The sequence below is a fragment of the Erinaceus europaeus genome, chromosome 11, assembly GCF_950295315.1.
Source record: "Erinaceus europaeus chromosome 11, mEriEur2.1, whole genome shotgun sequence".
NCBI classification, from domain to species: Eukaryota; Metazoa; Chordata; class Mammalia; order Eulipotyphla; family Erinaceidae; genus Erinaceus; species Erinaceus europaeus.
The window spans coordinates 36,149,208-36,170,875 of NC_080172.1; the positions used below are offsets into that span (position 1 = coordinate 36,149,208).

Consider the following 21,668-nt stretch of genomic DNA (forward strand, 5'->3'; position numbering starts at 1 on the left):
AAAATCAACCCAGAATGGTGATATCATTCATATATAAAATCAAGTTCTTCTGGCTCTTTGTTGGTGGAAATAAGCACCTCACTATTCCACTAAAACTCAAGAATGTGTCATAAACTCACATGCCCAATGAGGCTGGCAGGTGATAGTAATGAATAAAACAAGCAAGAGGTAATAAGGTCATCAGTGGAGACTTACTCAACTACAGCCCTAACCCTGAAGCCAGCCAGCACAATCTAATCTCTCAGTTCTGCATTAGCAATCACCTTTAAAAAATTAATAGTAGAATAACATGAGTATTATCCTGGTTCATGGATTGCCAGTGGTCAGTCTCGAGACCTTATGTTTTTAGGGCCAGACCTTTGTGACATTTCTTTTTTTGTATCTAACTTTTTAAAAAAATATTTATTTCCTTTTGTTGCTCTTGTTGTTTTATTGTTGTAGTTATTACTGTTGTTGTTATTGATGTCGTTATTGTTGGATAGGACAGAGAGAAATGGAGAGGAGGGAAAGACAGAGGGGGAGAGAAAGATAGACACCTGCAGGCCTGTGAAGCAACTCCCCTGCAAGTGGGGAGCTGGGGGCTCGAACTGGGATCCTTATGCTGGTCCATGTGCTTAACCCGCTGCACTACCACCCAATTCCCATCTGGAAAATATTATTTCTCCTTTCATCTTTTTAATAATGTATAATTCTAAACCACACCCAACATCACCAAAGCTATGTATCCCCATCCTTCAACTGTTTTTTTTTTTGTGTGTGTGTGTGTGTGTTTATCTTTGTTTTTTTCTTTGTTCTTTTCTGTTTTATCCCTGCCACCAGGGTTATTTCTGGGGTTCAGTGCCTGCACAATTAATCCACTGCTTCTGGCATCCATCATTTCCATTCTTTTCAATTTTTCTTTCTATTTTTTACTGGACAGGACAGAGCTAAACTGAGAGGGGAGTGGGAGATAGGGTAAAAGACTAAGAGACACCTGCAGACCTACTTTACCACTCATGAAGCACCCCCCATACACACACAGGTGGGGAACAGGGCCTCAAACCTACCTTGAGCATGGTAATGTGTGCACTTAACCTCATGAGCCACCACCTAGCTTCCAAAACCTATAGTTTTTTTTAGGGAGGCCTCACTCTCCAATGCTGAATTCTAGGCTAGGATCAATAGTATCTTTACAGGTGTCTATCTTTAGCTCCTCCCTTTCTTGCTTTGGTGCATATCTGAGAGGTCTTTTCATTGACTTCTGTTCAGGTGAAGCCTAGTTATCTGGATGTAATAAGTCAACTTGGTAGCTTATGTGTCAGCCACTTTGAAACTTAAATCTTGTATGTCTGAGAAGAAAACAAAAGGAGAATATGAATAGCCTTGCACAAGGAGAATATGAATAGCCTGCATTTCCAGATGAGGGTTCCAAGACCCTCAGAAGATTCTGTGATGCCATTTTACAATATGCTAGGTTTCCAGTTAGCAGAGTGTATCTGAGTTAATAACTTAAAATCCTGTCTTAGGAGTGTCTTAGGAGTGTGAGCTGGAACTCACCAGGCAGGGCTTAAGACCTGGCACCACCTGGGTGGCATTATGAAATTCTGGTGCCTCTCCTGTCTCACTGAGTGAAATAGGCAATGTGGGAACTATGAAATCATGTGTGATCTGCAATAAATAAATAAATATCTGATCTCTTGCAAGTATAAATATCCCCCCCCTTTTTTTGTATGTAAGTGTTAATGTTCTATGAGAAGTGAGATCAGGCATCTTTTGACATAGATGATAAGTATCACAAAATAGGTCTTGATGGTAAGGAGTAAGAAAGAGTAAGTTTTGGAATGTGTGGGAGTGCCCTAAAGTGTAGAAGTGACAGATCTCCTCTCTCTTCCCCTCCCCACCTGCCTCTCTGCCCCTCTCCTCTCTCTCCACATACCACAGAGGAAAAGCCATCATATGAAGATAAAGGAGAAGGCTGGCATTTAAAAGCCAGAAAAAACATTGTTCCAGGAACCAAGTCAGACAACACTTCTATTTGGGACTCCTAACTATGAGGGCTGTCAGAAAATAAATGTTTATTTATTGCCTAAGTGAAAAAAATACAAAGAGAAGGAAAAATAAATAAAAGGGGACTGGGTAGTGGCATACCCAGTTAAGTGTACACACTACCATGCATAAGGATCCAGGTTTGAGCCCCCACACCCTGCCTGCAAGGGGATGCTTCACAAGCAGTGAAGCAGTATTGCAGGTATTTCTCTGTCTCCCCTCCCCCTCAGGTTTCTTTGTCCTATCAAAGAAAAAATAACGGCCATCCATAGTAGTGGATTTGTCATGCAGGCACCAAGCCTCAGTGATAATCCTGGGCAAATAAATAAATAAATAAAACTGTTTTGGTTTAATTCTCCTATGAGTCCAGAGGCAGCTCTGTAAATGCCATCCTAATGAGCCACTGCATAGCCCCTAAATTTATAAAAACCTCAGAAGAGAAAATGCATGGAATGTTGAGTCAATTCTATCTCTTTTGCTATCCGCCATTGGGTCTGCTTTGAGAGCTCTGAGAACACATGAATTTACATGAACCAGTGAAGGTATTCAAAAGTAGGTCTTTTCCAATGATGAGCCAAGCCAGTTACCTTACAGCTAGCATATTTATTGAACAAATACTACTAAAATAGCTAAAATACATTGGGTACTTATCATGAGTGCATCAGTAAAGATCACACTGTTACAAGAGCCTGCATTTTTCAGCAGTACACAACTGCAACTCTACATAAATGCCACAGATGCACAATACTGTTTTCTTGCTCTATTTACAAAGCCAATATACCTATCCTAATAAAGGAGGGAGGGAAGAATTTGCACAAGAAACTCAGGCAAAAGGAGGAGCAAGAAGAGAAGGAAGCCTGGTGCATGCACTGTGGGTTCTAACAGTCAGAAGCAGAACAGTTCAGAATAAGCCTGTCCTGTCAGGAAAGAGCTAAAAGACAGTTATATAAAAACTCAAGGTGGGCTTTCAGACTGGCTAACACAACATTCCGTGAATAGATGGTATTAGTTTGATTGTAGTTTTTGTTAATTCATTTCACTGGGAGCAAGGACAAAAATGTAAAATCTGTATTCCTTGCTTATTAAAACTGCCAGAAAAGAGCGCTCTGCCTTTTTTTTCTTTAATTTTATTTTGTAGAGACATTTTTTTTTCCAACTTAATTTTTAGGAAAGGTGCAATTTTCATCTCCATTCTCGGATACTAGGTTTTTGGTCCCCCCGCCCCCCCCCCCCCAACAGGGCATTTATTAAAATAATAATAAAAGAGGAGTTTGCCCTTTTCCCCCCAAAGCTCTTTTTGAACAACAATAACCAAAAGAGACATCTAAAAAAAATGGCTGTTAAATTATTGCTTTTCTTTCTCTAAGTTAGGCAGGCTGTGCTACCAAAAGGAAGAGATTTGGTAAATAAATTACAGTTTTGTGATTGCTCCCGTAACAGTGACTGCACACCCATGAGTGCCAGCCAATGAGATGTGAGTCTCTCTCACTCTCTCTCTGGTAGCATTCACTCAACCTACAATGCTGAAGAAGAAAGCCACACTGAAGACACAAGGAAAACAAGTCAGTCCAGTCTAGAGAACAACATTCAGGGAAACAGAGTACCAATACCTTTCTTAGAACATGGAAATAAAAAATAACTCCATCAGAGCTACCTCGCCAAGGAGCATGTTGAAAGTCCAAAATAGCACCATTCATCAGTGTCTCAGGTCCTGTGGCAGCATCTCGGTCACTTACCACAAGGAAACAATGAGTTTCAAACTACTTCTATACATCAAAAGAGTACATGGATAAAATATAGAGATATACAGACAATTGATGAACATAAACTACTCGGTTTGTTACATCTAAATGAAAAATAAAAATAAAAAGGGGGACTCTCAGCCTCTGCAAGTAGCAGTCAGGAGCTGTGTGAATGAATGACAGGAGTGGACCGGTTGTGTGAGAGCAGTGGAAGTTTGAGTTGTGGAAGACGTCATTGCAGCGAACCAGGCCTGAAGGCCCACCTGTAAGGTTTGTAAACGTGGATTCACAGTGTGAAATTCTGAGCGTTTTCACTTGAGTCTGAATGATTAAAAACTGGTTTGATGATACCCATTAGTCCACTGTAAATTCTCTAAAGCAAGGCTCAGAGTCCCATATTTTCTTCTTATACTTGATGATTTACACAGAAAAAAATCCCATATATGATTACCATAACCTCATCAATACCCATACACCATATGTAATACAAATGGAGGTGTTTTACATTTAAGAAGAGTGGAGGTAACTGATTCGTGGAGAGTGGCTTTCATTGCTGCCAAGTGGAGTCAGAGAGGCAGCCTCACTCTCTTCCATCTTCTTGCGGTTCACTTCCTTAGGGACAGGAAGTCTTCCCTGAAAGGCAGGTGGACCCACACATGAACAAACATACACACAAAAAAAGAGAAACAATTAATCATGCTTCTGAATCATGGTTCTGAAACCACTTGAAAATTCTGACTTCTCTCTCCCACCCTTTTTCTTTGAATACCTGATGTTTTGCAAAGTTTACATATTAACACAGCTCACTTGAATGTAAATATTAGGTCTGTGGGGGCATGAAGTAATTAAGCACTAGCCGCCTTGACTTCTGTAAAATCAAGTACCTCTCTAATGGCTCTTCTGATGTGTGTGGGAGTCAGCATTCTCCAGAGTCAGACTTCGAAGGGCTGTTTCTTGAGTCAGAGAGGACTCAACATGAAACTGGGTGGGAGCCTCATAGGAGTATTGATATATACATTTGAACAGTTTAATGTGGCTGTCATATAGGGGTTTTCTGTTTTCTAAAATAGAGTAAAATACGTCACACCATGACAGAATTTGCACAAATGTAATTTATATGTATGATTTTGTCTATAAGCAGTTGATACAGTTCATGCAGTTCATCTAGTTAGAAGCAGAAGTGGGTAGCAAGCTTGGAAGTATTTAGAGGAAAGTAAAGGGGGCAGGAACAGTGGTTGTGGGAAAGAGGAGTCTTGAGGGAAACCGAAGCCAGAACAAAGTGAAATTAAGGTAGTATGAACTGACTGGGGCAATTCCAAGTCTTTTCTCACAATCCTTACACTGGTCCTTTCGCTTTGTGCTACCTGCGCTTAACCCGCTGTGCTACCTACCACCTGATTCCCCTTCTCACAATCCTGAGGAGTGGGATGGGTATATTTCTGACAAGAACACAAAGTGAACCTTAGACTGACTAAGTGTGGTGTTCTGCACCAAAGCAAAGGATTCTGGGAAAGAGAAGAGGGAATAAGATGGAGGGGATGTTAGGGTGCTACTGCATGATAGTTGAAAAGAATCTAAGTTAGGGTTGAAAGTGTTCTGCAAACACACATCAAAGATGATAAATGGTACACATGTGCCAACAACTATAGTGTAACCATTAACCCCCCTTTCAATAAAGCGACTAAAATAATAACAAACGAAGGAGGAGGAAGAGGGGGAAAGGGAGGAGGAGAAGGAGGGGGGAGGAGGAGGAAGGGAAGAAGAAGAAGGAGGAGGAGGAAGGAGGAAGAGAAGGAGGAGGACGAGAAGGAGGAGTCTAAGTGTGGTGGGACTGATGATCTCGAGTGCCCATAAGGAACAGCTTGCATTGATAGCCAAATGGCAAGACTGCAGGTCAACGAAGCCCATTTGCTCAAGGAGCATCAACATATTCTACCACTAGACTTTATGTCACATTCAATATGAAAACGCTGATTTCAGAAGAGAATGATCTCTCTTTTAGTCAAACTCTTGATGATACACCCACTGTAGTGTAAAAAATACTTTTTTAATTTTGTTTTCATTTTTTTCTTTTTGCTTTGGTAACATATCCTAACAAGACAATTATAATAAATCAACTAGATGGGATATACTACTATATTGAAGGGGGAAGGGTAAAGAGGTGGGATTAATGTGATAATCTTGACTTGTGCTTTGTAAATTATCACATTTGAATCTCTTCTCTCTCTCTCTCCCCCCATCCCCCCCCCTCTTTCTCTCTCTTTTACCCTTTTTGCCATAGCTGGAGCTTCACAGTTGCAGGTTAACTTATTTAGAGAGAAAGAAATATAGAGGCAGAGGAATGAAAAAAAGAAATACAACATAGCATCAAACTTCTTCCAGAGCAGTGGAGTCTGGGCTCAAACCTGGGTTGCATACAAGCACCTTTCCAGGTGATGCTATCTTATTAGTCTTTGGATTTATTTTTAAGAAGAGTTTAAATGTCAAAAATTTCTAAAATACTTGGAACTAAATAAATGGTTTGAGCAGAAGCAGAGCTAACTAAACCTAACAGATAATTCACCTTTGAGAAGTCTTCCTTACTATATAGGCTTTTTACATTATGTATGTGGTATGCTTAAATTTTGTGTTTGAAAAGAATCGACTTCGAGAAAATATAACATTTTGGGAATGTTTATAAGATCTGTTCTTTATATTTTTAATATTAATTTAAGATTGTGATTTAGAAGCTACTTGGTATCATTGAACACTAATAAAGCAAACACAAAATTAAATATAATTTAACACTTTCAAGCACTCTAGAGTCTAGGTGCTAACAAAGACTCTTTGCTTTTACATCACTTTGGTCTCTTGGTGATTTCTTTGGATAGCCAGACCCAACAATTTATCACTTTCAAACACTCTAGGGTCTAGGTGAGTTTTCAAAAGCACAATATTGGGTAGTTTCTTTCAGCTGTAGAATAGATGTAGTAGAGATGATGTGATACTGTTCAGTGTTGGGTGTCACATTAGACACAGTACCATAGTAACTGCTATGAAAATGCATAACTCTCCTTGAGGAAAACTAGAGTTCCCTTAGATTCTAAACCTCGAAAATTTGGCCTGCAGTTCCAAGACTAAAAAAAGGAAAAGAAAAGAAAAAGATCCACCAATCCTCGTATCTTAAAAATAATGTTTGCTCCCTCTCCCTCATCAACCATCTAGTTTGATTCCAGATATTACAAACTTGGGCTTTGAACAAATTGAAATTAATGGTTATTTATTGTCACAGGCCAGAAGGGAAATCAAAACTTCCCAAATGGTTGCTTTTTTCTACTGTGCTCTGACATGGTTGATCTTGAAACTACCTATTTCACTTAAGATAGACCCTGCTAAAGATAGAATAAATATATAGAATATTTGTCTCTATTGCCTCAATTTTACTAATATTCTACTTCTATGAAATACATATAGATAAATATGAAGAAATGGGTATGATCTGGGTAATTCAGTGATGGGTACTTCTAGGAAAAATGGGAAGGCTATTTAAGGTTGTAACTGGGAATTTTCTGTTATTTATTTATATTTTGAACCCCCAAAATATGTGTGCCTTTGGCATTTTCACAATTTATCTTCTGCATGCCTGCTATGACTTTGAGTACTCCACCTGATTTTAAATCTACAGAGATGAAACAGAGCCAAAATCAATCTCTGCCCATCTTATCTTTAACTGACTTGCTGTATGAAAGGCACCAACTGGACAGTGCACAAGGCCACTGAGTGTTAAGAGCTACTGTGCCAACCCCTCCCCCCTCCATACCTCAAGCATGGCTCAGTGTGGACAAGATCTGGGACCCCAACTGGCCTTCTATGAGGAAACCAAGTGAGGCATCCTGACCTTATTGAGGAACTTGTCTGATCTTATCTCTCTCTGGATGATATCACTAGTTTCAAAAAGACTTCTAGATGCCTGAACAGGGATCCCAGCTAGAGATATAATGACAGTGCAAGTGGTGTGGTGGTAGGTACATTTCAAAACTTCTAAAAACTTCAGTATTTTAGCTCAACTCCAATACAATTCTATAAGATCAGGACAAATCTGACTCAAGCAGGGCTAAGTCACCAACTTTCTTGCCAAGGATTTCAACCCTGACCTTCTGAAATTCTCTGAAAGAATTCAAAATGATTTAGAATTGTATCCATTTAATACAAACTGCCAGCTGACATACTCTCTTCAACTTCTTCCAGGCAGTAAAAGAGAATTGTTGAAATACTTTAGTGCAAATAAGAGTTCCTCAAACAGTAAAATAATAGAAATATGTGAGGAGGCCTCACCATTGGTCAACTATACTTATGAAACTTTTAAATGGGAGCTACTTTCAATGGACTCTACATTTCCTTATTCATTACAAAATCAGCAGGTCAGTTACCAAAAGTATAGTCCTCCTGCTTAAGGTCAAGTTGATATTTACTCTAACTGGCAATGTCCAACAATATCTACAGTAGAAAATGGTTGGCTTTTGTTTTTACTGTTGCTATCATTGCATTTTTAAGAAATGATGTTAAAATATAAAATGCTAATTTTACATATTTTCCTAAGGCAGAGAATTGTAACACATAAGCTATAAGAACAATGAAAACATGTTTGTGAAATATGCTTTTAGGTCTGAAAAATTAAAAGAAACAAATAGAATTATATTATATTCTTATCAGGCATTATTAGCAAATAAAAATTCATGCTGTAAGATATCACACTTGAGTTTGACTCAGGAGTGGAACAAAGTAAAAATTAAAATGCATATTTGATAAACTGACTCTGCAATTCTTAAATAAAAATTTACTCTAGAGTTCAGGACTTATCAAAAAAGGAAATAATCATAAGAGACATAGGGATTTAGAATATGCTTTTGTTTTTCTTTGTTTGTTCCTTAGTATTATTTCCAATATAACAGTATCATGTTAATGAATTATTATGACAGTGTGATGGATGTTAAAATGAAAAAAAAATCCTGATTTTTTAAATTGCTTATAAATTGGAAAAAAAAATCTAAACTAAATGGCAGCAAGGGATATAAAGTATCTTACCTTAGGAAGCCTCCCCTCCATTTCCTTGTTTGGAAATGGGTCTTGATTGACCCAGCCAGAGAGATCTGGGTAAAAAACCTATAGAAACATAAAAGCATATTCAGGTTACAAATAGGCTCCACTTGAAACTACATGGAGTTGGTTTACTGAAACCAATTTCTTTCTTTCTTTCTTTTTTTTTTCTTTTTTACCAGAGCACTGCTCAGCTCTGGCTTATGGTCGTGAAGGGGAATGAACCTGGGACTTTGGAACCTCAGGCATGAGACTCTGTTTGCATAACCATCAGGCATGAGAGTCTGTTTGCATAACCCTCTACCCTGAACTCAATTTCTTAAAGGTGCTAACCAGTTAGGAGCACTAGGAAAGTCTAGGTGGCCTGTCAGACTTAATGTACTTCTGAATGCACCCTGCATTCAGGAAAATTTTAGCTCATCCATCTTTCAAGACGCCATTCAGCATAACAGATTTGTCAATCATACTCTCTTCAGCATGCAAAGTGGCAGCTTCAAGACTTACTGACTGAGAAAACTTGGCTAATGAGGAGGTCTAACTTTCAGAGCAACCTATCCTATAAACATGTCATGTGCTTATGTTACAGGTTCTCCTGATCATGTATTAGAAGACATGGGATTATGTAGAAGGCATATGGAGCAAAGTCAGAACCCTAGATCTATGTGGCCACTAACAGTACTCATTTCAGCTGTCTGAAGATAAGTAGCATAACAATTGAGAGAGGGCTAGGGAGATGAGCATGAACAATGGTCATGAACACAATTTGGAAAATGCTAGCTGATGAATTCAAGGAGGGGGCTGGGATGGGGTGAGGTGGAAAAAGAGAGAGTAGAATTAAGTAACTCCTCTCTTTCAGCACATAGAGGGTTATTATCATAGGACAACTGCTGAACAGCTGTTCTCCATCTTCATTAAAGGAGGAGGGGGATGGCTTAAATTACAACTGTATATTTAGGTCATCTATAAAGAAGAACCTGGCATAAGAATCATTGAATTACTAAAAGAAGTTAGCAAAACTGTGAAATACTTTTTAAAGAAATTTAGAAACAGACTCTAACAACCATCTGCCAGGGCTAATTCACATTTGATACAGTCCTACTTGAAAGGAGGGAAGAAAATGAGCTAGAATTCCCTCCAGAGCTGATTCCATAAACTCTGTAAATAAACCTCATATGTGAAAAGTAATGGTGAGAATCATCTCAATTAGTAGGTTAAGAAGAAAACTCAGAAGTTATTTTGGGCTTTGGAAATACTAGATGAGGCAACTGTAACATTGGGCTTAGTGCAAGTCCCAATCAACTTATTTGGTTGGGGGCACAGGAAATGTGAATGAATGACTGTGTTGATTTCTAGGGAAAATTTAACTATCTTTTCTCTGCTCCAGTTCATGTATAGCATGCAGCTTACCAAGCAGTTTTGTATACATTACCTAATTTTCCAAATGACAAACCTGTAAGAAGGTCCTATCAAACTCACTAAGGTCACAAAACTTGCTCAAAGTCGCCTAGTCAGAAGTAGAACAAGGTAGGAATGATGCTAAACCAAACTAGGTTTTCTGATTCTAAACTTCAGTGCTTTCTGTTATCCCAGTAATGCCTCTGACTTATTCTACAACACAAATTACCCATCTCCTCTCTTCTAAAACAACACTCTGCAATCACTATATACATTTAGGTCTTAGACAGTTGAGCATTCATCCTGAAAGACTTGGTCCTATTTTCTGATTTTGCACTGGGTCCATAATCTAGGTCAAGTGATTACCCCAACTCCAACCTCCTTTCCTTTCCTTAGCTTCCTCATTTCTACTTAACTTCTGAGAGAATGCTACCATCTGTCTGATTTAGGACAAATTGCCACCCCTTACATTTCCTCTAGTTAGGAATGGGTTAAAAAATAAAATAAAATTGCAATCTCAAATACATCACAAGTTTTTTGTTTGTTTGTTTTTTTACAGTTTAAGATAAGGCCACAGAACATAATTCTAGCTATGACTTAGTGTAGGTGACCTTAACTATAAATTCACTTAATATAAGTAAGTATAAAATGGTTACACTTTTATATTACTACTTTTGAAACATGCTGTAAGTAGAATTAAAAATATTATGCACATTAACAAGTAATAAAGTTCCACTGGAAACCAGAAAAAGATTAAAAAAACACATGTAAACATTTAGTTGAGGAGAGATATTTCACTGGGTAGGTGGCACACCTAGCTATGCACACAGCCTAATTATAAGCCTCAGCATCACTTGGGAGATGCTATGGCATCAGTGGAAGTTCTGGTACTGTGGTGTCCCTCTGTCCTCAGTTTCTTCAGTAGAGGATGTAGTGGCTTAGACATACCATGTGTAGGTGTGAAAATTAGAACCCTAAAATCTAATAATTGTGCAAAACACTGTTAAATTACTAATAAAAAAATGAGAAAAGAGTGACCTAGAGCAGTGAAATTGCATGGACAAGGCCATGGCTCCATAAATAAAGTAATTAAGCAGGCACATAGCTCTAATGGACCTTGCAAAATCAAGTAATGTTCCTTTTTGTGCTCTTGAACTTTGTATGATAGCTATTTTATCAAAGCTACACTGGTTTAGCATTTATTTTCTAGGTTCAAAGCATCAATATTAAAGTCACTGTAGTCTGATCTGTACGGAAAAATACTTGCCTCCTAGCAATTATTCTTCCAATTTATTTTTACTAGAACTTTCCTTTTGATTAAGAAAAAATAGTCCATAGATTTTGCCAAAGAACTCAAAACAATAAGTGTCTGATAGCAAAGCCCATGACTAAGGAAACTTCGTCCCCACCTCAAATTTATTCCTTTGTAATTTGTTAATTTAGTCACTAGCTGACTAAAGGCATGTCTAGATAGGCAATTCTTAGTATTTGAATAATAAAATAATCGTTTTATGCTTTAGGAAAAAATAAATATCATTGTGGCCTTGTGGAAAATTCTTCCTGCCTCTTTCAGAGTCAGAACTTTAATTTTAAGACAAAAATGGCAGAAGTAAAGAAGTTTCTTTTACATTCTGAAGACCTGCTTGGCCAGTCTCTAAGAAATCATAATATGAGACAGGATATCTGAAGCAGATACTCAGACCTTTTTATTGTTTTGTTTAATTTATTTTTATTAGTACATTAATGATTTATAGTACAGTTTTTTAAAAAGTGGCAGGATATTGGAAATATATGTTACCTATACTACATATTTGTCTTTCTTTCTGCTTGTGATGCTTTGAGACTTTAAAATAAAGAACTTAAAAAAGTCTATGGCAATTATTTTTGCTTTCAAATAACACAGAATATTTATGTCCACACATTCATTCACCACAATTAGGTGACAAGGATTTCAAGAAGCCTTCTAGAAACTTAAGTTTAGGAGTGGGGAAGAGATAGATCTATTAGGGTTTAGGATGACACACACAAAAAATAACATTTAATAGTATGTGTTATGGGGACTGGGTGGTGGGGCACCTGGTTGAGCATACATGTTACTATGCTCAAGGATCCAGGTTTGAGCCACTAGTACCCACCTGCAAGGGGAAAGCTTTGCAAGTGGTGAAGCAGTGTTATAGGTGTCTCTCTACCTTTTGATTTCTGGATGCCTCTATTCAATAAATAAAGAAAAAATATATATAATTTTTTTAAAAGTATATGCTATGGGATGATTTATGTCCATTTCCAAAATTCATCTAAGTACTAGCCCCAAGTTGTTCAGGATGTGACTATACATGGACAGAGAGTCTTTTAAAAAAGTAACTAATCTAAAATCAGAAGCTAATCATGTGTGTGACAGGTGTTCACTTAAGGGGGGGAAACTGGGACACAAATACATGCAGGGGGAAGACTATGAAAAGACACAGAGAGAGCAGCTACAACACAAGAATAGATGTCTTAAAAGAAATACTGCCAATATTTTCTGCTCAGACTTCTAGCCTCTGTCATTGTGAAACAATTAAATTTCCATTGTACACACTCAGTGGTAGTACTAAGAAGCAGACATAATGTTCTATAAATGTAATTAATGTGTGTGTTCAAAATGTATTTATAGACTAAACAACAAAACCAACACTTAACAAAAAGTCCATCAGGGCTATCAACAGGAAATGAGGGCAGCAGTGGGCAAATCTGGCAGAGTGTTTGATGGATGCCAGGTACAAATGAAGGATGACAGAAGGTTCAGAGTAAGGGTGCAATGAGTCTTTTTTTTAAGATTTTATTTATTAATGAGAAAGATAGAAGAGAGAGAGAGAGAGAGAGAGAGAATCAGACATCACTCTGGTACATGTGCTGCCAGGGATAATCCATATTTAATTCCATTAGGATAATCCATATTAAAAAGCGGTCTAAAGTTCTGTGGTGTGTGTGGCCATGGTTTCCCTGTGCTGTGCTGTGCACTGACTTTTTCAGATAGAAAGAGCAATAGACCAAGGGAGAAAGAGAAAGACATCACAGCACAGAAGCTTTCCCCAATGCAGTGGAGGCTGGGCTTGAATTTGCCTTGTGCTTGTGGCAAAGAGGTTCTCCCATATGAGCTATTTTGCCAGCCTTCCTTTCTATTATACTCAAATAAAATTTGAATTATATCCATTTATTCTAAAGTCATATTTTTCACTGTTCAATTGTTATTTTCGTTAGTATTTTTTAGAAAAGGGGATTGAGAGTATTCCTTAACGGCATGGTTCTGGATTTAAGATCTAAATAAACCACACATAAATCAGTACATGCTGTTAACACTCCCCTCTCAGAAAGCTGCTAGGAAGATGTGACATGGTTGGTTGCTAACATCCACAGCTGTAACATTATCTTCTACCCACAGTGTAGTTCTATGTGCTTACAAATGCATATACATGACCCTGTAATAACTTAACAAGGATAGACACCGACTCCCTGAAGTTAAGAAAGTGGACAGTGGCGGCAGGTGTCCAACCCACATAATTAATTTTTTTTGAGCAGCAAAAGAATATATTGTATAATCTTTCTGCCAATTAAGAGTGTATGTTTGCAACATGAATATGTTTTACTCTGTTTAACAGGATAGAAGGTTGTGAAACCGAGTACTGAAACACAAGGAGAATTTGTGTGCTATAGCTATGCACTTCATTTCTGAAAACACACTTTGAAGTGGTGCTATTAAGAATTTCCCTCAAAAGCCACTCTGCTCCCAGGTGCTGTGAGTTACATTAGAGGGCAGAATGTAAACTGAAACCATAAGTGAGTTACAAGGGTAATTTTCTCTGAACAACATTACATCAAAGATTTGATAGTTCCAAAAGATGATGCATTATGCTGTCTCTCTAGGGACCTAGTCTTACCGATCAGTCTAACCCTGTGAACACTGCTTAGAGATCATGCACACAGTGAAGAAAATGCACTACAACTAGAAGACAAAACAAACACAAACCCAGGATATTGTGCCACACCAGTAATATGGGACCAATGCATATTTTGGAAAGCAGGATGGAAGCATCCATTTGTGAGCTGGAAGCATTAGTTGGCAAACATTCTGCTCTGGTAAATGAATGATTCTTTCTCTCTCCCTCTCCCTCCCCCTCCTCCTCCACCCCCCCCTTCCTCTCTCTGACATAGACGCGCGCGCAGACACACACACACACACACACACACACACACACACATACACACACGCACATACCGACTGACTTAACAACCTGTACTTAGAAAGAAAGTGTTACAAGCACCTGGTGTTTGCACTCAATAGATACCTTCCTGCTAGAAAAAAAAAGAATGGCCTTTTAGGGTGTTGCTGACACCCTCACAGTTTCCATGGCCTAGTAAGTCCTTATCCTGTAGGAAAAGTGGATAGGGAAAGACGAATGTGATTCAATATGGGAGACAATGGTAGCTCACACACTGGTGAAGTCTACTGACATTAATTTTGCTTTGGATACGCATGCCTAGTGTGTTTAATTAATTTTAAACAGCAGATTATGTTACTGCCCTATGTGGTATTTCAGGCAGGCAAAAAATGTCTAATTCTTTTCTTTGTGATCTGGGGTGCCTGGAGCAAGTCATATAGACTTGAACAGTGGAATCCTCTAAATTCAATACTCCTTATGAAGCAATCTTGAAAGGCCGCTGATGAATTTGTGGGAACCTGACAGCTGTGGAATTTTATTTCTAGATTTCAGCTAGGCAGAGAAAGGAAAAAGGAAATCTTGCTGGCAACAAAATGAAAGTGTTTACATGTGAAATTAATCGTCAGCACAAAGAGCTTTCACAACCACTCTGTTCCACAATATAATATGCTGCTAGTTTGGCTGCTGAGTCTTTTCAAATTTGATTTCTAAGAATAATAGTAAAGACCTTCGAAAGGGACAACGAATGAAGTCAGGAACAAGCCACAACAAACAGGCTAATGACATTATCCCAGTTGGCTTTTTTCACCATAGTTTAAAGTCATTGGTTATATGAGTTTCCAGGGTTTTGATGGCTTCAAGTTCGAGTCAGGGTGCATCCACAGCTGGCCCATTCAGCAAGGGGGACATGAAAAGTTGGCTGCAAACATTTGTGTTGCGCAAACTCCTCCTCTCATCCCAGCCTCATTCCTTTCCAATAGGAACATGCTTAGCACAAAGCAGTCCACCTAAAGACTCCATAAATCCAAAAAAGGGAGTTACTGATCGAGGAATTCTCAGATTTCTGCCAAGCCACACTCCCTTGGACTGGAGGTCAGCCTGGTACAAGTAATCAGAGCCAAACTGTGGACTGGATTCAAGGAATTAAGTTCAAATCTTGGCTTTTAGTAAGAATTTATTTCTCTGCAATGATGAAGACAAAACAAAGTGCCTACAGCTGATAGCAGCCCAATGTAAACCAAAAGGGGAAAAAAATACAAGCATAAAACTTAAAAAAAATCTCATAAGAGTTATCGAAGAAGAAATTTTTCCAGACAAAGGGAAAGGAATAAAGTAATTTTTTTTAGAAATCTGGCTTGAGATTAAGCAGTTTGTGAATAAACAATATGAAAGTAAAGGGGGGGCCAGGTGGTGGCACACCTGGTTAGCACACATTATAGTGCGCAAGGACCCAGGTTCGAGCCCCCGGTCCCCACCTGCAGGGGGAAAATTTCACAAGTGGTAATGCAGTGCTGCAGGAGTCTCTCTCTCTCTCCTTCCTCTCATTTTCTGGCTGTCTCTATCAAATAAATAAAGATTAAAAAATTTTAAAAAACAAAAAAAAGTAAAGGTCTCAAAACAAAATATTTACTCTTTTTTCAGAAAAAAAAAAGCATATGTAAGCCTTTGTCAGCGAGCATTTAAAAGACCTCTCGGGTATTTAAGCACAACATAAGCTTCTCCTTGCGCCTGTGACTCCAACAAATATGTTAATACAATCTTTTACTTCACTGGAATGGAACAGAGTAAATATTTACTAAACACATCTGTGTTCTAAGTCTGGACCACTTTATTCCCTTAAAGAAATAGTTTTCTTAGGGGGCCAGGTGGTGGCGCACCTGGTTGAGAGCACATGTTATAGTGCGCAAGACCCAGGTTCAAGCCCCTGGTCCCCAGGGAGGAAGCTTCACAAGAAGTGAAGCACCCATAACCCCACCCTACTAGGGAAAGAGAGAGGCAGGCTGGGAGTACGAATCGACCAATCAACGCCCATGTTCAGTGGGGAAGCAATTACAGAAGCCAGAACTTCCACCTTCTGCATCCCACAATGACGTTGGGTCCATACTCCCAGAGGGATAAAGAATGGGATAGCTATCAGACAAGGGGATGGGATACGGAGATCTGGTGGTAGGAACTGTGTGTTGTACCCCTCTTATCTTATGGTTTTGTCAATGTTTCCTTTTTATAAATAAAATAATAATAATAATAATAAAATAAAAAAGAAGCCAGAGCTGATAAGTGCTCTCATAAAAATGAATAAATAAATAAATCACAGTTAAAAAAAAAAAATGAAGCAGAGCTGCAGGTGTTTCTGTCTCTTTCCCTCCCTATCTCTCCCTTCCTCTTGATTTCTGGCTGACTCTATCAAGTAAATAAAGATAATTAAAAAATTAAAATTATTTTGTAATGGAGAGTTTACAAACATTGAATCTTATGATGTGTTTCTTATTTTCAAGGTACATTAAAAACAATTATATTGCACTCTAATATACCAAACTGCATTTCAACATGCTTGAGCAGTGTTTTCAGCCATGGATGATGCTGATAAATTTTCAAACACTGGAGCCAGGTGGTGGCGCACCTGGTTGAACACACATGTTACAATGCGCAAGGACCCAGATTCGAGCCCCCAGTCCCCACTTGCAGGGGGAAAGCTTCACAAGTGGTAAAGCAGTGCTGCAGGTGTCTCTCTGTCTCTCACTTTCTCTATCCCTCCCTCCCCTCTCAATTTCTGACTGTCTCTATCCAATAAATAAATAAAGATAATAAAAAAATTTTTAATTAAAAATATGAGAATTTTTTTTCAAACACTAGACATCTAGAGTTATCAGGCCTTTATCCTTGCCCATTCCAAGGTTAATAGATAACACATAGATTTGCTGCTGTTCTCTGGTTAAAATAATTTTAGATATATTGACTCTGTCTTCAAATAATGAAAAAAATCTTATTTCTGATTAACAGCCATGATAATTTTTCTTTTCTTTTGTCTTAAATGACTATGTTATCCTTTAACATCTTTTTGTTTTTTTTCACAGTACTATTAACCTTTGGCTAATGGTGGTGTGTGGGAGTGAACCTGGAATCTCAGAGTCTCAGGAATGAGCATATTTTTTTTTTTGCATAACCACTATGCTATCTCCCCCACCCTATCCATTAAAATCTTAATAATACTTTCACTACTACAAAAAAAAGGTCCTCAAAAATCAAAATTTCTTCTGTTAAAGCCTCCAATCAAAGGCTAGTGAAGAACTTAAGATATTTTAGGGGCAGGTGGTAGTGTACCAGTTTAAATGCACATAGTACGAAACTCACAAGGATCCTGGTTCGAGCTCCTACCTCCCCACCTGCAGGGATGTTGCATCACAAGTGATGAAGCAGATCTGCAAGTGTCTATTTTTCTCTCTCCCTCTCTATTTCTCCCTCCTCTCTCAATTTCTCCCTTTCCTATCCAAAAAAGAAAAATGCCACAGAAGCAATGGATTCAGATTTGTAGTGTAGGCACCAGGCTCCAATGATAACCCTGGAGGCAAAAAAAAAAAAAAAAAAAAAAAAGAATCATTTTTACAGTCTGGGCAAACCAAAAAAGTATCTGTTGCTTTAAGGAAGTTTGAAGAAATTTGAAGACATTCCAAAGAATACCTCTTGCTGACATGCATAAGACTGGGCTTTCCAGAAAGTCTGCATTTTCTCTAGTGTTCATTGCAAAAGAAGCTATGCTATCACCCTTTTCCATCAACGCACCCTCTTCTGCTGGCAGCTGCAAACCCCTTCACATTTAGCACAAGTCACTTCACAGTTCAGCGCTTGTGCTGCACTATCTTGGTCATTTACAGACCAGTATCTTTTCTACAGCAAGGGTACCATAACAGATCACTGAATTTGGAGGCAAAGTGGTTTATATTGCAAAAGGATGTAATTAAAATTAGTCTCAATCAGAGGCTAGTTCATTACAAAAAGTTAAGCTCTAAAGAATAAGGAAATAAGGGTGGGGGTAGATAGCATAATGGTTATGCAAACAGACTCTCAAGCCTGAGGCTTCGTCAAGTCCCAAGTTCAATTCCCCACACCACCATAAGCCAGAGCTGAGTAGTGCTCTGGTAAAAAAAAATAAAATAAAATAAATAAGGAAATATATATCCAAGTTTTTATCTACAAGCTTAAGTGATGAGGTCACAATAAAGTTACTTAAGAGCTTCTAATAACCAGTCTTCCTTGAAAACTAGCAAAAATACATATATATTTTAAAAATACATATGTATATACATATATGAGTGGACAGAGTGGTTTGAATGAGAAAAATATTTTCTCTAATCAGGATGTCAGGATTGGAAACAGATTTATGAGGGAAACAACTACCCCAAACCAATGAAGTATTTCAGAGCTAGAAGTCACCAAAAAAAAAAAAAAAAAAAAAACACATCAAGAGTTGTGAAGTTACCTGAGAAAGGAGTACTAGGTCAGGAAGCTGAGTTCCCTGGGAAAGGGATCACCAATATTCTAACTGACACGAGTAAAGGGTACTATAAATTCAGCTCTCCATGCTGACTCCTCTTGATTTTCATCCAGCAAGAAAATACTTGAACATTACTTTTTTGTTTTTTGCCCCATCTCTCTCTTCCATTGTAAACCAAACATCAAACACATCCTTTTCTTCCAAAGGAAGACAATATGAACACTACCTGGCAGTAGTCCTCAAAGGACATAAATTTGGGGACTCATGGCTTCTGGTGGAAGCCATAGAAGAATTCACTGGAAAATCTGTTTTTGGTTTATATAATTTAGGGGTGTCTCCACATGGACTTATTTCATCTTGATAGCACTGTCATAAAGACAAAATGCATCAATATATGGGGGCCAGGTGGTGGCACACCAGGTTGATTGCACATGTTACAACACATAGGACCAATGTTCAAGCCCCCGGTCCCCACCTGCAAGGTGAAAACTTCACGAGTGGTTAAGCAGTGCTGTAGCTATCTCTCTGTCTCCCTCTTCCTCTCAATTTCTGGCTGCCTCTATCCAAATAAATAAATATATAATTTTTAAAAATTAAAAAAAGATGCATCAATGTATGTAAACTGCTGGCAATGTGGCCAGGTATGTTAAGTGAATCTGAGTGAGTTGTCATTATCAACTCAGTCCTTAATAGATGAGAATACTGAGGAAGCAGGCAGGACCAGCCCAAGGTTACGTGAACAAGAAACAGAGAGATAGGTATGTATATTCATTCTTTTTCCTTCCTCTGAGAAGTTAGTTAGCAATCTGAGTAATTTTCTCAAAGTATGTGTTGCTCTGCTGCCTGTTTCTGATGGTTACCTCTAAAAAATAATTTACTATGTATTAGATACTACTTAAAAAATACTACTAAAGAAATAAAGAAAATGGAGCCAACTGGTGGCTCACCCATTAGAGAGCAAGCATTGCCAATGAGACCTTGGTCCCTAACTACAGGGAGAAAGCTTCACAAGCAGTAGAACATGGCTGCAGCTATCTTGCCTTTTCTATTTCTCACCCCCCCCCCAACACACTCTCTCTCTCACACACACACAGCTTCTATCAAAGAAAGAAAGAAGAAAATATGATTTCAAGAACCTTGGTATCATGCAGGCACAGAGCCCCAGTAACAACCTAGTGAATAAAATAAGGGAAAAAGGGAATCAAGGGAGGGAGGAAGAAAGGAAGAAAAACAAGTAAAACTTGCTTCTTGTCCATGTGGGATTTAGGAGAGGATGGCCACACATAGAGTGAGATATGTCTATAAACCTTAGGCCTATATCTACATACCTGGGATCACTAAAAGGAGAGCAAAAAAGGGACCAGGAAGGGGCTATTGCTCTGCTCTAAAGGGTACACTGATAGTGACTGAGGGTTGGTTCTAGTACATATTTGGAGAAGATGTGAAACTGTGCTCTGATAAAATAAGAGTCTTGAGAGCAGTCTGGAAAACTCTCAGAAGGCTAGACATGGACCTTCCATATGACCCAATAATTCCTCTCCTGGGGTTATACCCCAAGGACTCCATAACACCCAACCAAAAAGAGGTGTGTACTCCTATGTTCATAGCAGCACAATTCATAATAGCTAAAACCTGGAAGCAACCCAGGTGCCCAACAACAGATGAGTGGCTGAGAAAGCTGTGGTATATATACACAATGGAATACTATGCAGCTATCAAGAACAATGAACCCACCTTCTCTGACCCATCTTGGACAGAGCTAGAAGGAATTATGTTAAGTGAGCTAAGTCAGAAAGAAAAAGATGAGTATGGGATGATCCCACTCATCAACAGAAGCTGACTAAGAAGATCTGAAAGGGAAACTAAAAGCAGGACCTGATCAAATTGTAAGTAGGGCACCAAAGTAAAAACCCAGTGGTGAGGGGTAGGCATGTAGCTTCCTGGGCCAGTGGGGGGTGGGAGTGGGCGGGAGGGATGGGTCACAGTCTTTTGGTGGTGGGAATGGTGTTTATGTACACTCCTAGCAAAATGTAGACATATAAATTAGTAGCTAATTAATATGAGAGGGGGAAATCAATTGTATGTCTCAAAGTTTCTCAAAAGACAACCTGAATCTTTTTAATATATAGGCTATGTATTTGATATGCGGACTCTATCAAAAGCCTAGACCAAGTAGATTAGAAGCTTCCAATAGCACAGCTATATACAAGATACTGGGTACTGTACAGCAAACCATAACAAAGGGACTTTTCAAAGTTAACCCAATTAACAAATAATGTGATGATAATATTAACTATTGATTGTCTTTTTGAACCCTAAGACAGCAGGAACCTCACATCTTCACTATAGAGCCCCTACTTCCCCCAGTCCTGGAACCCTTGGATAGGGCCCACTTTCCCGTATGCATCTCCAATTCCAAACCAAATAACATTGCATCTGCCGATCACAACCTAACCAAAGCAACGATTGCTACCTCAACATGCTTCACCTCAGAATGTATCCAGAGACTTCACATGTGGAATGACAACCCTTCAGCTTCATTACTCGGGTGAGACCTTTCCTTTAATAGTACACTCTAATTTCATCTCAGGTAGTTCACTTTCTAACAAAGTCCCATAACCTAGATATACACCAGTTTCTGTGAGAGAGAGCTTATGTGCACACGTATCCATAAACTACTGCAAAATATATACCTGAAAGCAGGACTACACTAGAGTTTACAGTGAGTACCTCCCTAAC

At 38.6% G+C, this 21,668-nt stretch overlaps 1 protein-coding gene across 3 annotated transcripts in view; it reads right to left on the reverse strand.

Annotated features, from left to right (window-relative positions):
• Positions 1 to 2,608: 2,608 nt before the first annotated feature.
• Positions 2,609 to 21,668, reverse strand: part of NREP (neuronal regeneration related protein) — a 31,659-nt gene continuing 12,599 nt past the window's right edge. For all 3 annotated transcript variants that reach the window (XM_060201265.1, XM_060201266.1, XM_060201268.1), the window contains exons 4-5: positions 8,832 to 8,909; positions 2,609 to 4,400 (exon numbers count right to left, since the gene is read on the reverse strand). In XM_060201265.1, the coding sequence (XP_060057248.1) occupies positions 4,275 to 4,400; positions 8,832 to 8,909 (204 nt within the window). In that variant the 3' untranslated portion in view covers positions 2,609 to 4,274. The remainder of the gene's footprint in view (positions 4,401 to 8,831; positions 8,910 to 21,668) is intronic.